Source organism: Scophthalmus maximus, chromosome 17, assembly GCF_022379125.1.
Source record: "Scophthalmus maximus strain ysfricsl-2021 chromosome 17, ASM2237912v1, whole genome shotgun sequence".
NCBI classification, from domain to species: Eukaryota; Metazoa; Chordata; class Actinopteri; order Pleuronectiformes; family Scophthalmidae; genus Scophthalmus; species Scophthalmus maximus.
Window position 1 is genome coordinate 13897646 of NC_061531.1, and position 17803 is coordinate 13915448.

General features: G+C 36.5%; 4 protein-coding genes across 6 annotated transcripts; 1 reads left to right on the forward strand and 3 right to left on the reverse strand.

The window, feature by feature from the left end:
• Positions 1-3290: 3290 nt before the first annotated feature.
• Positions 3291-5452, reverse strand: LOC124849447 (heme-binding protein 2-like). 2 transcript variants are annotated; one of them, XM_047328154.1, is made up of 7 exons: positions 5350-5452; positions 5146-5205; positions 4778-4850; positions 4567-4687; positions 3887-4011; positions 3643-3806; positions 3291-3522 (listed from the first exon to the last, which is right to left on the reverse strand). In XM_047328154.1, coding segments are annotated over exons 1-7 (633 nt in total). In that variant the 5' UTR covers positions 5352-5452; the 3' UTR covers positions 3291-3434. The 2 variants fall into 2 exon arrangements, with proteins under 2 accessions (XP_047184110.1, XP_047184111.1); XM_047328155.1 differs by lacking the exons at positions 3643-3806; positions 3887-4011.
• A 3016-nt stretch (positions 5453-8468) lies between these two features.
• Positions 8469-11276, reverse strand: LOC118289383 (heme-binding protein 2). Its single transcript, XM_035616349.2, has 7 exons — positions 11171-11276; positions 10941-11000; positions 10448-10520; positions 10232-10352; positions 9572-9711; positions 9324-9487; positions 8469-9149 (listed from the first exon to the last, which is right to left on the reverse strand). Coding segments are annotated over exons 1-7 (639 nt in total). The 5' UTR covers positions 11173-11276; the 3' UTR covers positions 8469-9070.
• Positions 11277-12623: 1347 nt separating this feature from the next.
• On the forward strand, positions 12624-15482 carry zmp:0000001048 (retinol dehydrogenase 8). The gene is made up of 7 exons (XM_035616346.2): positions 12624-13127; positions 13680-13835; positions 13938-14099; positions 14198-14377; positions 14466-14559; positions 14663-14846; positions 15273-15482. The coding sequence occupies exons 2-7, from the start codon at positions 13739-13741 to the stop codon at positions 15480-15482; spliced, it is 927 nt and encodes a 308-aa protein (XP_035472239.2). The 5' UTR covers positions 12624-13127; positions 13680-13738.
• On the reverse strand, positions 15240-17444 carry LOC118289382 (microfibril-associated glycoprotein 4-like). Of its 2 annotated transcripts, none has more exons than XM_035616347.2 (5): positions 17276-17444; positions 16972-17169; positions 16621-16717; positions 16197-16364; positions 15240-16074 (listed from the first exon to the last, which is right to left on the reverse strand). In XM_035616347.2, the coding sequence occupies exons 1-5, from the start codon at positions 17357-17359 to the stop codon at positions 15827-15829; spliced, it is 795 nt and encodes a 264-aa protein (XP_035472240.1). In that variant the 5' UTR covers positions 17360-17444; the 3' UTR covers positions 15240-15826. The 2 variants fall into 2 exon arrangements, with proteins under 2 accessions (XP_035472240.1, XP_035472241.1); XM_035616348.2 differs by having other exon boundaries at positions 16972-17138; positions 17276-17404.
• Between the last annotated feature and the right edge of the window lie 359 nt (positions 17445-17803).

Below are 17803 nucleotides of genomic sequence, written 5' to 3' on the forward strand. Positions count from 1 at the left end.
AATCTGGCCACTCCCCGCAGAAACACTGTAAAGACCAATGGGAAGCCAAGGCCGAAACGAGAATAGCTGGAAAGAAAACAAACATAGAGACTAATTTGACTGTTTGAGTACATGATGTTATATTTTCACTTTTGTGACTCATCACATCTCTGTTCTGCAAATGATCTTAGGGAGCTTGAAGAGCTAGTTTGGACAATTCTGTGCCAATTTTCAGGGAACCTGTCCAGTTAAACACCGCACAATACCAGCACAATACCAAATACAACACTTGTTCACTGTTAGTCACTCATTCAATACCCTGTTACTTAAAGAATCAACAGACAACTTTCAAGGCGGTATTATGGTTTGGTATTAAGTATAATATATTCTTCACATTTCATGTGTTATTCACACCCAGACGAGGAAGCTTTGATGGGGAATCAGGCAACTTGGAAAACAATTTCATTCACTATAATATTGTTGTAGTAGTAAGTAGTATCACAACTACTACTAACGAGTGACAAAGATAGCAAAATGCTGTTGTTTTGTATTCCTGCAGACACTTGTATTTGGAACATTTTCTTATCAATTTGACAAGTACATTTGGAGAGATAAATAACTTAAGTATTTCTGCTTTTCCGGTGTAAAAGATATTTTGACAGTGGTGATTGTTTTTCTCTTCTCTTCTTAAATTTTAACCTATAAGATAACTTGTTTTATTGATGAATAATTCATACAAATAATTTAGAACGACCATATAATTTCCTGTCAAATAGCCTGGAGATATTTAGGAGATAAATTCTGTGCATGCAGCTGGGGAACGTCCGACATGCCTACAGCAGTTGAGCTGTAAGTGAGGTTAAACATCCTGGACTGGGACGCTCACGGCTCAGGCTGATGCAAATTGTGTTTTAACTTCTCTGTTTTTCTCTCAACAGTGCTAACCTCTTCCAGTTTCTTTATTTTGAGTTTTACCGGATAATTCATATATCATCATTGATATTGATATATCTTCATAATTTGCATATTGATTTTGATGATGGGTCATCAAAATCTCATCTTGAGAAAGTTGATTCTTTTCAATATCTTGGTCTTTGGATCAACCCTGAACTCTCCTTTAAGCCCCATATTGATTTTATTATAAAAAAAAAACAACATATTGCTGTCACTTTATGGTTCAATATATTTTTTACATTTCAAGTAAGGCAAAGAATAATTTCTCAGTTGATACTACACATTAATGATTATGCTGACATCATCACTGTGTATTTTCACAGCTGAGGGCTGGGGGTGGGAAGGGTGGGAGAGGATGAGCAAGCTGTCTCTGTCTTATGATTGTTTTTTGTTTGTATGTATGTGTTTTATAATTTTGTTGTGTGTCTATGGGACCCCCTCGAAAATATGATGGTGAATCTCAAGGGGCTATGCTTACAATAAATTCAAATCAATATCTTTAACAATATCAAGCCATTATTAGTGACACTATCAGAAATAACAAAAAAAAGCATGTTTGTCTGTTATAGTTCTTTATATTTTAATTGCTATTTAGTTTTCTAATCAACAACTCAACAACAGGATTGGTGATGCTACATGCTGGATTTTCCATGTAATATATAAAACAATGATGTAATAAAGTCCAATAAATAGCTCAGATTTTTCAATAATTTTCCGCCTTTGTATACACACTTGGTGAACATCTGAAACACTGCTTTATCTTTACAGGTTTATCAATTGCCTGTGCAAAATTTGAAGAATTTGTTTTTACTGTCCTCCCATGTTCCCAAATGAGAAACTGCAACACATTTAAGTCCTTTAAGCCGATGTCAGTTCTCTAGCATTCTACTGGGAATATGGAAAGGAATTTGACACTGTCAGAAAAATTAAGTAGAGCAATCATGTCAACTGAGAGTTGAATTGAGAGCAACTGGACTACATTTTTATTTTCATATTTACACACTATAAAACATACACAGAAATATACAGTGCGGGTTAAATGAGTCATCCAAGGGCTTGAATAACAATTAAATAATAAATACTAAAAAAATGCAAGGAAAGATGAAATCAGCAACGGGACCTGCTAGGACAGACTGTCACTATAGCAGAAGACCTCTGCCCGAGGATTTTAAGCTAGATTTTAAGCAGAGGTTCGCACAAGATTTTTTTAAAATGCGAGTCAGAGCTGGGCTGGAGCTTTTCAGATAATGACATAGGGTCACAGTCCTGAGTCCTTTTAGCCCAATCCAACTCTGTTTCCAAATGAACCAGTTGTAGTTTTTCAAGAAATAGTTTTCTCATCTTTTCTTCCCGTTTACTCTTTGATATCATCTACAACAATATCTAGAATATCCGGGTGTCTCGTTAGCCCCTCATATACATTCATATATGTATAATATCCATTTATTTCTGTCTGCGATTCAAAACCAAGCTTTTGCAAATTGTGTCCAAATCAATCAAAGTTTTTTAAAGATTTAAAAAATTGTCTAAAATTGACAATTTTCCTGTTATTCAAGCAAAGTTCTGGCAAAATATTTTAACTGGTCCAATATTTTGCACACTTTGTCATTTGACAGATTATTCATTGGTAATGTGAAAAGCTTCATTTTTTTTACTTTTCTATAATAAGATTTGCTTTTTACCTCTGCCAAGGAGATTATGTTTCCATTGCCTTTTGTTTGTTTGTCAGTCAACAGAATGACTCAAAACCTACAAACCGATTTTGATTTATTTTTGTGGAGGGATAGGGCATGACTCAAGGAAGAACGCTTTAGATTTCAAAGTTGATGCGGATAAATAGGCTAATCCATGAATTTTTTTCAATGTCTTAAACATAGGGAGATAGGGTGTTTTAAATTTCAACAGATGTTTGTTTAACTCATGTGGGATCTGATCTCAATACATGCAACATGGTGATAAAGTGGCCAATCCAAAATGTTTTGGACCTTCAACAATAATTTGGATAAAACTATATGAAATGTTTCGAGGATCGTCACTCTTTTACTTAAATGAGATAAGGGGGCCAACAACAACATGCTTGTGTTTAATGAAGGGTCAAAGGTCAAAAATGTTTGACAGTCACTCTTTTAATTTTGAACAATGTGGTGTGTTTTATATACTGGTCATTTTTTGTGTCAAATGTTAATCTTCCATTGCTGTAGTCTGAGGACCTTGAATGCAGGCAAATATCTGTGCATAGCTATGTAATCTTGGAAGTAATAGTCTTGTTGGACATAATTCATTGTTGAGTTTGCTGCATCAGACACATTTTAGGATTGATCCAAAGAGTTGGATAAACCAAGAGCAAGAACAAGAACTCAATGCAAACAGGTAACTTTATTCAATTTAAGAGAAAACCACAGAACAAGCTGTTCCACAAAGGTCATCATAATTGTGCATTCTTTTCATATACATTTTTCAATGTGGGCCAGATTATGAGTTATGCAGTCATTGCACAGGGCTCACTGATTCAGTTCTTCACTGGTACACACGGGCTCACCCACAGCAACAATCATCACTTCAGTGTACGCTCTGGAGGTCGAAGTTGGACTGCAAGAAACAAATTTCACACGCACACACGCACACACACACACACACACCAAATTAACAAGTTTTCCTTTGGGCTTATCTCATCATTATTCTTTCTGTCTATGAAGTTGATGTGTTTACCCGACATATAAAGCCAAAAGATGGAAGTCCTTTACGTAGGTTGCATGAATGGAGTCAAGGTCACGGGAAAGACTGCGTGTTGCGAGTCTGTCAAACAAGCCTGTCAGCTCTTCATCAAAGCTCTGTACATAAACTGTCATGGCTGCCGTGGTATAGATGTACACCTGCAGGTCAACTTTCATTATCCACCAGCGCTCATGGTACACATCACAAGATTTATGTTTTTTGTGCAATATAATCTTACCATAGGATCAGTGGGATTGGGGGGATTTGATTGATATTCAGCTGGCAGCAAGAAATTCATTACGAAGAAACCCTGTTTTCCATAACTCTTGATAATAACTGGGGTTACCATTTCCAATTTGATTCCTATAGGAAGACATTAATGACATGTTGTTTCATGTATGTTTTTTAAAAAAAAAACCTAAATGTCACAATCTGGAATTTCTTAACAAATATCAAATGCACACAAAAAGCATTAGAAAATATATAACATTATGTGTAGTTGTTATGACTTGAATATTCACTTTAAAAAATGTCAAAGAAAGTTTTCTCTCTCATCACAAATAAGTGCAGTAATTGTCATGTCAAATCAAATTGGAATATTAACAGTACGACAAGGTCAAACAGAGGTTGGAAATACTACTATTAAATGCAACTCTGTAAATGGAAAGCTTTTGTAAGTAAATTCTTTCAAATTACACTCCAGCATTTTGATTGTTACTTTTGATTATTTTATTTATTAGGGAATAAATGGATGTTTTCTATAGAATATATTTTGTTCGAAGCTTGTGCATGTTTGTTCTTGTGCACAGATCTCTCTTGAAAAAGACATTTTGATCTCAATAAAACTACCAGTTTCAAAAAAGTATCAGATAAAACATAAATAAATGGATGGATGAACACACTCAGAAACATACTCACCAATGTCATTGGTACCATTGATGTAATCGTATAAACGACTGAATCCATTATTTACTGCAATGTCGAAGGAAGAGGATGTCTCGTTGGTTGAAACCCATTTCACAGAGTCATAGTGACGGACCTGAGGGACATGACCAAACATGGAGTGAGTTTTAAAAGTTTCTGGCACCTGAAATGTGAAAAGGTTTCCCTCTTGCTCAGAGACACTCACCTCAAAATCCTCAGTCTTACAAATCACATCAAACAGCAAACATTGCTCTGTCTCAATACAGGAAGAGGAGTTTCTGTGAAATTAAAGAGGAAATTATTTTTGAAAAAAAGAAAAATGGCACTGATGCAGACATTAAGAGGTTCATAAGATGATAACAGTTATCACATGTGCCATACTGAGTAAAAATGTGATTCAAATCTTCAATTCCTCATTTATCCATCAATCTACTTAATTCGCTGATCAAATATTTCCAAGTTTAAGTTGTGGGGGCAACAGTGCCTCCAATTTTCTAACAATCAACACTTACTTACTCAACTTTAGATGACTGAAGCAATCTGCTAAAAGTGGATTAATTTCAGGTTACTTACCCAACTCTGGCGTCAACTGTCAGCACCAGCAGAAGGCCAACAAGTCCTGAGAGATACATCCTGTGACAATCACATGCGTTTTCATTCAACACAAATACTTAGCAAGCCGATTTAGTCCTCACACAATATTTAAGCTTAATTCATACAGACAGAAATGTCTTTTCATTGATTTCTAGACAATCTGGAAAATAAAACTGTACTTACATCGTGACAGTGTTGAGTTCTGTGCAGTCCAAAAACTGGATCTGTGCTGTCTTGTCCAAAGCAACTATTTATTACATTTCTGGTAATGTATGGAAATCTGGCCACTCCCCGCAGAAACACTGTAAAGACCAATGGGAAGCCAAGGCCGAAACGAGAATAGCTGGAGAGAAAACAAACATAGAGACTAATTTTACTCTTTGAGTACATGTTGTTATATTTTCACTTTTGTGACTCATCATATCTCTGTTATGCAAATGATCTTAGGGAGCTTGAAGAGCTAGTTTGGACAATTCTGTGCCAATTTTCAGGGAACCTGTCCAGTTAAACACCGCACAGTTCAACAGCACAATACCAAATACAACACTTGTTCACTGTTAGTCACTCATTCAATACCCTGTTTCTTAACGGGTCAACAGACAACTTTCAAGGCGGTATTATGGTTTGGTATTAAGTATAATATATTCTTCACATTTCATGTGTTATTCACACCCAGACGAGGAAGCTTTGATGGGGAATCAGGCAACTTGGAAAACAATTTCATTCACTATAATATTGTTGTAGTAGTAAGTAGTATCACAACTACTACTAACGAGTGACAAAGATAGCAAAATGCTGTTGTTTTGTATTCCTGCAGACACTTGTATTTGGAACATTTTCTTATCAATTTGACAAGTACATTTGGAGAGATAAATAACTTAAGTATTTCTGCTTGTCCGGTGTAAAAGATATTTTGACAGTGGTGATTGTTTTTCTCTTCTCTTCTTAAATTTTAACCTATAAGATAACTTGTTTTATTGATGAATAATTCATACAAATAATTTAGAACGACCATATAATTTCCTGTCAAATAGCCTGGAGATATTTAGGAGATAAATTCTGTGTATGCAGCTGGGGAACGTCCGACATGCCTACAGCAGTTGAGCTGTAAGTGAGGTTAAACATCCTGGACTGGGACGCTCAAGGCTCAGGCTGATGCAAATTGTATTTTAACTTCTCTGTTTGTCTCTCAACAGTGCTAACCTCTTCCAGTTTCTTTATTTTGAGTTTTACCGGATAATTCATATATCATAATTGATATTGATATATCTTCATAATTTGCATATTGATTTTGATGATGGGTCATCAAAATCTCATCTTGAGAAAGTTGATTCTTTTCAATATCTTGGTCTTTGGATCGACCCTGAACTCTCCTTTAAGCCCCATATTGATTTTATTATAAAAAAAACAACATATTGCTGTCTGGGTTCACTTTATCGTTCAATATATTTATATATTGGTATTATATACTAACTATAAACATAGCCAATGCTACATGCTGGATTTTCCATATAATATATAAAACAATGAAGACAATAAAGTCCAATAAATAGCTCAGATTTTTCAATAATTTTCCACCTTTGTATACACATTTGGTGAACATCTGAAACACTGCTTTTGATATAGGTCACTTTAATAGGATTATGGTTTTCCTTGAATATTTCTGCTTTTTTGTTGATGGTCAGAGTAAATTCTTGAGATGAGGGAGAAGATTCGTTTCAATAATGTGTATGAACATTTATGGGTACCTCTTTAAAGTTAAACCCCTATGAACTTAATTAGCAAATAAATCTTACATTAAAATTTCAATGAATTCATATGAGCCACACCTCAACGTTTAATATTTAACATTTTAAGAAAGTGTATGATATGGGTTCTGCACACAACAAACATTTAATCGTTACAAACATAAAAGTCAAAGGATATACCTAGAGGGATGTTCATTCTGCTCCCTCCAGCAGTTCCATAAATGACTTTATCATCAATGTTTTGTTAACCAAAATTTTTTCCACAGTACAACAGTACAGTGTGTTGGAGCGTTGTTTTTCCTTAACTTTCCTCATGCCTACAGCGTTTGAGCTAATGATGTTCAAACATCCTAGAATGGGTTGCTCCAAACCCCAAACCATATTGTAGCTTGTTATTGAGGTTGTAGGAACTCACAAAAAATGTGATCGTTGTTGTTTTGACAGTTTTAATGGTTACATAAGCATGGTAGTGTGTCTGTGTGTGTGTGTGTGTGTGTGTGTGTGTGTGTGTGTGTGTGTGTATGATGACGTTAGGTGGACATGACATTTGACATGAACGTTCACCAATGATCACAGCGAGGAACTGCAACACTAAATGAAAATTTGAGTTACACATTGTAATATTGATATAATATAAGGATGGTTAATCCACCAAGCTCAGATCTCTGAAAGTTTTTCCACCTTTGGATATGCATTTGATGGTGAACAGAATATTGGAAACATTACTTTATCTTTCTGATAAAAATCGGTGTACTAGAGAATAAGTGTTTACTGCCCTCTCTTGTTCATAGTCAGAAACTGCAACACAATAAATTTGTCAAGCCGTTGTCAGTGCTACCGTAAATATCAAAATAAATTGGACTTTGTCAGAAACACTTTGTCACATAAAAGACTTTAATTCATTGATTTATTTAATTTGCATTGCTTCATAACGTGATTCATTTTATATTGTAACGTGATATGTTTCACATAATAACAATGATATTTTCACATTATAACATCATGTTTTCATCTTACTACGACATACAAACTTCTCATGTTACAATGTGAAGCACAGGCATATGCACAGATAGAGCCTAGGTGGTTTTCAAGCACCTTCCCTTTTTCACTTCAGCACCTGTCCCCCAAAATGTCTGTGCATGGCCTTTGTCAAACACAACATGTTATAGTGTAAAAAGCAGCACGCATGAAATGATAAACTACTGTAGTGTTATGACATTAAACGTTTCATGTTAGAATGAGCAAAGTTTGTAGGTTGTAATTACGTGAAAACATCATGTTATGACGTGTAAAACATATCACATTATAATGTGATACTAGTCTGTTTTACTTTTCTGGTGTGCCTCTTTAATATTTACACAATTAGTCATAATTTATCATTACTAAATCTATCCTAAAGGTGACATATTGTGCCCATATTCAGGTTCATACTTTTAATTTTGATTGAAGACAAACAACGGATGAATTTGTTATAATTTTTGGAAAGACTTCTTATAGTCAGATGAAAAAGTTTGAATAAATTAGGAGGCATATAAAGACATTCACATTGACAAGTCATTAAAATTTGTTTTAATGTAAAAATGTAACAGAAATGAATTACGACATACATCAACACAATAACCCCCCTATTGTTTTCACCAGTGTGATTACCATCTAATACTTGACACCATTCTCTTCTTTCAGATGGTTAATCTTCATGAAATGTACACAGATTACTGAAAAGTACTGGGCAGTAAGTGTATGGCTTAATAGTGCCATCTGTTGGTATCGTCTTATAGCACTGGTCTAAACTGGAGTGTCTGTCGTCCTAATTTTGCCAAGTGGCTGTTGTCCTGAGACCTACATTTGTTGAGTGTTGCTTTCAGTGATGACATCACAAATGTTGATAGGCAAATTGTTGGTTTCAGGTCAACAGCCACTTGGCAAAATCCAGGCGTGAGTTGTCCGATCAAAACATATTTTAGGATCAGTTCAAAGACTTGGCTCTACCATAAGAAACTCAGAAAGGTTAACAGAAAAGCATCAAGCAAGCTGGTTAAAACTATCATTTAGTTCAGATACATTTAAAAAAAAAAAAAAAATCCTGGCTGTCACCAGAAGGTTAATTTCATGCAAAAAGGAATGGTGAAGCAAAAGTCCATCTTCAACATCTGAGTTCAATCACTGGTGGAACACACTGGCTCACCTTCAGCAACCAACCACACCTCATTGTGTCTGTTAAACAGTGTCTTTGGACTGCAGAAAACAAAATGACAAACACACACACACACACACACACACACACACAGAGAGAGAGAGAGAAGTTATTGCAGAATATAAAATCACTTCACTTAATTTTCAAGTTTTCTTTTGGCCTTTTCTTGTCATTATTCTTTCTGAATGCCACTGAGAAAATATATATTTTTTTACCTGTTGTATCCAGCACCATAGTGGAAGTCTTTTTTGTAGTTTGCACCTATTGAGTCAAGGTCAGTGGACAGTCTGCCCTTGGTGTATTTGTCAGATAGGCATGTCATCCATCCACTGTAGCTCCGCACATATACATTCATGTCTGGCGTGTCATGGATGTACACCTGCAAGTCAACTTTCATTAACTACTAGAGCCTACAATCAAATGAATGTGCTTGTCCTGCCATTTTGAGTTTTCTGAAACTCACCAGATTATTAGTAGGATTTGGGGGAATATCTGTCTGATACTCAGCTGGCAGCAAGAAACTCAATGTGAAGACGCCATATTCAAAAAAGTCCGTCTGAGGTATTCTCATAACAACGGGAGATGTCATTTCAATTTTCTTTCCTAAAGGGAGACGTATAGACAACACAACCCATGTTAAGAAATGTCACAAATTGGACTTACATTAAAAATATGAAATGCACACAGAAAGTAAGAGAAAATATATGTGTGTAGATGTTTTGCCTTGAATATCCATTCAAAACTCAACTCAACAATTAAGTACAGCAATTAAAATGATGTGTCAAAAAAGAGAGGGTTTTAAAAGCAACACATTTGACCAGAAAACCGAGTAAAAGTGAAATATTGTACTCTCCATATTTAATACTGCCCTCCCTGCAATTGGAAACAGTTATGGGGGCCTTTTTGAATGCAACCTGTTATTATTTTTCTTAGATGTGGAACCACTTGGTATTGAAAACATTATGTCATTGTATTTTCTGTGTTTGTCCTGTACATGTTTATTCTTGTACACAGGTCTCCCCTGTGAGATGTGGATCTCAAAAAGACTACCTGTATAACAAAAGTATTCAATAAAACATAAATAAATAAATGGATGCTCACACTTAGACACAGATATACAAACCTTTGTCGTTGTTACCGCTGATGTAGTCAAATAGTCGCCAGAATGCTTTCATTGCTGCGATGTCCATTAAGAGGGAAGTCTCATTAGTGGAAACCCATTTCACAGAGTCATAGTGACGGACCTGAGGGACATGAGCAAATATGGGGGAGTGGGATTTTTAAAAGTTCCTGGCACCTGAAATGTGAAAAGGTTTCCCTCTTGCTCAGAGACACTCACCTCAAAGTCCCCAGTCGTACAAATCACATCAAACAGAAGACATTCCTCTGTCTCAATACAGGAAGAGGAGTTTCTGTGAATTAAAGAGGAAATTATTTTTGAAAAAAAGAAAAATGGCACTGATGCAGACATTAAGAGCTTCATAAGATGATAACAGTACAAAAATTTACCAGTGAGGAGTTTCTGTGAAATTATAGAGGACATTATTAAAAAAATAAATAAATAAATAAATAAATAAATAAATATATATAGGTGATAGTAACAATCACCTGTCAGACTCAGAGTAAACATTTTATTAATTTCTTCAACTCCTCATTCATCCATCAATTAATTTGCTAATCAGTAATATAGAAGTTTGAGTAGTTGAGGCAACAGTGCCTCCAATTGTGTAATAATTTAACTTACACTTTTCAAAACAACCTTTTTTAAAAACTCTGTAACTTTGGTTGACTGCAACAATCTGCTGAAAGGGGATTCAATTCAGGTTTCTTACCCAACTGTGGCCTCAGTCGTCAGCACCAACAGAAGGCCAACAAGTCCTGAAAGACACATCCTGCGAAACACACAGTACGTTTAGAGTGTTTCTATTCAGCAGAGGTACTGAACAAGCCAATTGTGTTCAAAGAGGTCCTCACACAACATTTAAGATTAGTTCATAAGATAAGACATTTTTATTCATTAATCTTTTTGTAAGACAATTTGGGAAAATAAAATTCTACTTACATCCTGTTTCAGCTGTGTTGAGTTCTGTGCAGTGGAGAACTGGATCTTTGCTGTCTGGTCCAAAGCAACTATTTATTCCAGCTGTGGTTATGAGAGGACATCTGGCCACTCCCCGAACCCCTAACACAAAACACACTTTGGACTGTAAAGACCAATGGGAATCCAAAATGTTAACAAGAAAAACTGGCAAGAATGAAGGGCGCTTGAAAGCTGATCTCTGAAATCAGAGAATATGAAGCAATAATTCCTTTGATAAATGTCAGCTGTTGTTGATGTTGATTTTTATTGTTGATATCTATGTATAGTGTTGCCCACTGTTTCAGTCCGTTACTAATGTCCCCTGTAAATGCAACACAAGGCTACTTCAGATGATGTCAGATAGAATTAAAGACAAAATACTCCAAACGGCACCTTTTGTTTTCTGTAAACTAAACGACAAAGTAGGTTTTATTCATGAAATTCATGAATAAACAATCCAGATTATTCAACACTATAACCACATCAGGTAGCACAAATTGTGACAGAACATTGTGTTACGTTGGGCATATTCTTTTACTCTCGAAATGTGAGTGAAACATCTAGTTCCCATGCCATATTGATGACCACACATTGTACGGGAAGTCTTATAAGTGACCTTTGGTCTCGTATACACAGTCACACGAATACAAACAAGGGGCTCAGACAGCGGCTTCATGTTACAAGAGAAGTACATTGTACCTTTTGTTGGCACAGGCCACATGACACTCTGTTTTTGTCTTCGTCCTTTCCCATCTCAAGAAAGTGCATTCAGCCACGAGAACAAAAGCTAACAAAATGCTTATTTAGTAGTGAAAAACAAATCTCACTTTTCATAAATTTAAAACAAGAGCATATAAAACAGAAAACCTCTAGAACCCCTCTTCTTCATTCTAGCAAGTTTACCAAGTGCCATGATATAAGACCCCAGAGTTTAAAAGTAATCAAATAAAATAATCTGCCTTAGCTCCCTAAAGGACTTCATTATCACTCCTTTGTGAATGAACACTGAAAGGAGGCTTATGTAACCTGAGTACAAGAGCATTAGAGCATTTTTGTTAGCTGTTATTGGTGACAACAAATAGAAAGAGACAATGCAGAAAGAAATGTGAAGACTCAGGCCACCTCTTTCTCAGGTGTTACAAAACACAGAACATTTTGTCCATTTATTTTATGTGTATTTATCCAAATAATGACCCTCTGGACTATTGGAAATAGATATAAACATTTCAGTCATAAACAGCTTTGCGCAATGTATGCAGACATGTACAAAGTACAGACTGTTTATATATGTACTATGCAGAACATGGGTATGCAGTTGCTGAAAATGAGCAGAATAAAATGAGTCTGTTGCTGACTGTCAACAATGATAGTTTTTTGTTCACTGCCTCCCAGTGGTCTAGGAGAGAAACTCCAACACTACATGAAATTCCTGGCTAATGCAGTTATCGGTTTAGCCCGAATAATTATTTACAACAACAACAACATTGTAATAATAATTTTATTAGTAATATTTTTATTTTTATTTTTATTTTTATTTTTATTTTTATTTTTATTTTTATTTTTATTTTTATTTTTATTTTTATTTTTATTTTTATTATTTTTATTTTTATTTTTATTTTTATTTTTTTCATAATACTTTTTTTGGTCTGTTCTGAGACTTATCTACTCGCATGTCAGGAGCAGGAGGAGCACTTGCTGTGGTTAGAAGTTTCTTTTGGCTTAAAGAACTACAACTCCCACATACTGAGTCAGTGTGACCTATTTAGATAATCGCTGGATTATGTAGCCGCATGAGCCACTGTAAATGTAGTCTCCCCCTTCTCTGACTGCTGCTGTAACCTCAGTTTATTTGTAAACGGGTTGTTTTCGGTGTTGTTTTACAGTCACTGATTCCCAGTCACTGATAGTTGCTGTGGAGGACGCCCCGCTCACGCTGCAGGTTGGTAGACTACAGCACCACCTATACCACCAGAGCTATAGCCTCTATGGACTGTAATGTGGTCAACTTGACCTGTGGAGATTTGGGCAACAGTGTCTGCAGTACTCTTGGTTTATAGGACTCTTTTTACATTTACATTTTGCTTTATTGATTGACTCTTTCATTTCATTACATTGCATTCATTTGGTTGACGCTTTTGTCCAAAGTGACGTACAATAGGTACATTAATCCATGAATGTAAAGCAAAAACAGCTTCAAGTGCTCAATTTTAGATCCCCCCCTTTTGTAATCAAAATCAACTTACAACACTATTTTTCTTAAATAACTATCTGACATACATTTTCATCAAAGGTTTATGGGGATTTTTCTGATAGCAATCAAGGCAGAGTAAGATATCATTGACCAAAAGCAAATGTCCACATGGCACATTTGGGGGAAAGGGTTTTTGAAGTGAATCATAACACAAGATGATGTAATTCTTGCAAAGAATGATTAACGATGACATAATATTGTTGGGGAAATATTCCTTTGTATACATTTCCACGTTAACAGCATTTATTGACTGAGCATTCGGGATCCTGCTGAGCCTTGAGGTCAGAGGTCAAAGAGCCATGGGAACCAGGAGGGTGCTGGTGACTGGATGCTCCTCTGGCATTGGCTTGGCTGTGGCTACACGGCTGGCCAAAGATGAGCTTAGACGATTCAAAGGTCAGAAATTCTTTCTCCTCAACTAAATAAATGTCATACAGTAGATAATTGAAATGGCCTCAACTGCTGACAGCCTGTGTGTTCATTGTTTATCTCTGGCAGTGGTTGCCACAATGAGAGATCTTGGAAAACGGGCGCCCTTGGAAAAAGCAGCGGGTGATTCCTTAAACAAAACCTTGGAAATCCAACAGTTAAACGCCTGTTGTGAAGAATCCATCAGAGAGTGTGTCAACAGTCTCCCAGATAGAAGGGTGGATGTTCTTGGTCTGTCCCTTTTCACTCTCAAAGATACTTTTTGAAGTGAATTTAAGCTGTCTCCACAAGCATACCGTGTAATAATGAAGAATATCCTGCTTTTATAGTAAATAATGCTGGCGTTGGCATGATTGGGCCGCTGGAGTGCCAAAGTATAGCTGCCATGAAGGAGCTGTTTGACACAAACTTCTTTGGGCTAGCACGTCTGGTGAAAGAGGTGCTGCCTGACATGAAGCGACGGCAGAGCGGCCATATTGTGGTGATGAGCAGCGTCATGGGAATACAGGGTGCGTTTGTTTGTGCGAGTACATTTACAGGAGCAGGAAACAGTTAAAAGAGAGGTTGCTTAAATGTTTCTTTATATTTTCTACCCAGGGCTTCTGTTCAATGATGTCTACTCTGCCTCCAAATTTGCTGTGGAAGGATTTTGTGAAAGTCTGGCAATTCAAGCAATGAAGTTTAACATCAAGTAATTACATGTTGTCAAAAATACAAAGCCCTAACAACCTAATATCAGTAATGGAGCACTGGTCCAATATGTCTTCTTTTTTTTTTTACATCTCTTTTACAAGAACAACTCTATTGGAACCTGGCCCTGTTGTGACAGAGTTTGAAAGCAAAGTGTACGAAGATGCTGAGAAGATGAATCTATCAGGGACAGACGAGGAGACAGCCAAAATCTTCAAAGAACTTTACCTGCCATACTCCAAAAAGATCTTTTCCTCATTAGGCCAGACACCAGAGGAAGTGGCCGAGGCAAGTAATGCGGTGATGTTTCAACTTGATTTTGAAAGGTCACTGAAAATGACTTGTTTTGCCAGTTACAGGAAATCTTTCCTGCCACAAGCCATAAGACTTTAACACCTTACCTCTGGCTGACAGATAGACACTTTTTTAAGCTAAACAGTAAACATAAATCCCGGCACATTTGCTCGATTGTACTTCTGCACTATTAATACTTCACGTAAATACTTTAAATTGTATTAGTCTTATTCACTATATTTTTTGCAATTCGTATATTTTAAATTTATTGTAGATATTGTATATATTTTTTATTTTTTATTTGTGCTGTGTGAAACGTGCTGCTGCTACACCGGAATAAAGTATCTATCTATCTATCTAGAAAATGCATTTCGAGAAACCCCCCTACTGTGTTGAAATATTTTTATTTTCATTATCCAGCAAACAGTTAAAGTTATCACAGCCAAGGAGCCTCCTCTCCGCCACCAGACCAACCGCCTGTACATGCCCATGACTGCACTGAAACACGCAGATCCGACAGGTCGCCTGCCTCTGGACACCTTTTATAAGATGATCTTTAAACATGACAGAGTGTTCAATGCCACGCTTGCTTTGTGTAGCATGCTGCAGAGAAGGGTTGGGAAAAAATAAAGATTTGACTGTTTCACTGTTTTTTGATGTCCAGCTGTAAGGTGAACATGCATCAGGGTTTTGCTAAATAATTGTAAGTAAATAATGTGTAATAACAGACATGTGCAATATAAGCACCCTTTGATTTTCTATTCTCATTTACTAACAAGATTATATGTTGGACTGAAAAAAACTTGTTGATTAAAGAATCATTTTAACAATTGTAATAATGGTACGGTACTGCATTTGATCTATTCTATTCGCAGACCGGCTGGCAAACAGGGAAGTTCAATGCGCAACACCCGATGAAAAATAAATGAGCCATAATTAAACATGACAAAAGAGTCATTATTTAATTATTACAATCACTCTTTGGGTCTTATCTTCATTGCAATGGCTTTCAAAGAATATTCATATCCTTTCCAAGACACCCAGTTCATTCCAATCCCATATTTTGAGCTGCCCCACAAGTAAAGACCATTGATATTAACAGTATGACATTCTCCATACCACCATCCGCCCAGGTAGGTCTGAGCACAGTTTGAAGAATAAGTGTCCTGATCTTTGTCAAATGTAGAAAACTTCTGACCATCATGTCCCGCTAGTGAATTTCCTGGAGTAAAGAAAAAGAAAAAGAAAATTCACTGATGGTCTTAGGGATGTTGCACACAGTCTCTGGCACTGAGCCCTGGAATTCTGAGTTACTTGTAGATTTCACAATCTCTTAAAACTCACCAGCTCCTCCGTCTTTGAAGCCACTTAAACTAAGCCTGTAGCCCTCGTGCTCTGGACCCACTGTGAAGGAGGAATAATGGACGTAAGCCTTTGCCCCCTCAAAGTCTTCCAGATCTATCCTCAGTTCATAGCTCTTCCTTAGAGTGAGGAGATGAATGTTCTCTAGACCTGAAAGAAGGAACAAAGGCAAACAAAGGCACTCTGGAGAAAAAACAAACCACTACTAAAAAGCTTCTTTTTTTTCCCCTTGTTTGAATCAAAGTTTTTTTTTCAGAATCAATCGCCTTTCTTTTAGCAGTGCTACGGAGCAAAAACAAACACAGTGGCTGAACAATCATTTTCTGTTTATAATATTATTTGTATTTACCAGGTAGTAAGTTCAAGCGATAAAATCAAAATAAAAAACATCAGTCTCAACTCTTACCCAACCAATATTCTCCAGATGCTTGTCCAAATCCAGCTCTGTACTGGTCCCATCCACGATAAAAGTTAATGGTGCCATCCTTTCTTCTCTGGAGGACCTGGAGTGGAATCTGTTGTTAGGGCCAGTGCGTCAATATAACCTCTCACCTGTTGTGCTTTTAACTGGTCCTCCAAACATCCTGCTTTAAAGAAATACTCCCCCCAAAGCCAATTCAAAAAAATATAAATTCACCACAAGTTAATGCATCTGCTTCAAATCATAGCGATCTATCAAACTGTTGCAATTAAATGAGAGATTTTAGCAACAAAATACTTCATTTTCAGCATTAGAAACCAAATATCTTATACTTACTGTCCATTTAGCACCATCAGGTTCATCCTCACAGCCCATGTCACAGTAGACCTGGGTAGGGGAGACTGGTCCTCCTGGGTAGATGCTGTACACCCCACTGTGACCAAAACCTCTGACGTACAAGTCATTACAGTCAACTGGAATCAACACTGGCGAGCAGACTGCCGCTGGGATAAGAAGAAGTAAAAAAATGAAGCCCTGTAATCGAAACAAAAAACCTGCTCTGAGCACAAGAAATGCAGTATTTTGCTCTCATAATATTTTGATAAAAATACAGTAATTGCATCCATCACACCAAACGCACCATTATTGTTCTAATGTAGTAAATTCTGTGGTAATCCTTAGGGGAATCTCCTAGCAGACACCGTAATCCCGTTGATAAATCCATGGAGCAATGTAAACATCAGGTTAATAATCAAGTCAGTCTAGACTGTGTGCAAATGCCCATAGACACTGAAGCCTTTTTGGTTTTCATGGTATTGAGAAATGACTAACGTCAGCAGCTGGTCAAGCTAAAAATACGATGAGAGATCATATTCAGTTGTGACGGTAGAGATGTTGTTGTGATGAAGAGAAGGTCATTCTTAGGTCTCTTTGTATCTCCCTTTTGATTCTATAATATAAAAGTACATTTAATGGACATGGCCACAGTATCCCGATCAAATATTCAACATGATCCTATATATATAATAACCCTGAACCTAAAACTCACATTGTGAAGCTTATGATGTTCATTATGTTGATGCAGACCGATCAGAGAGATGTCGTATTGTGGCAGTAACAATAGGCAACGTCACTCCATCTGAAGACCTGAACATCCTCTGTTAAAATA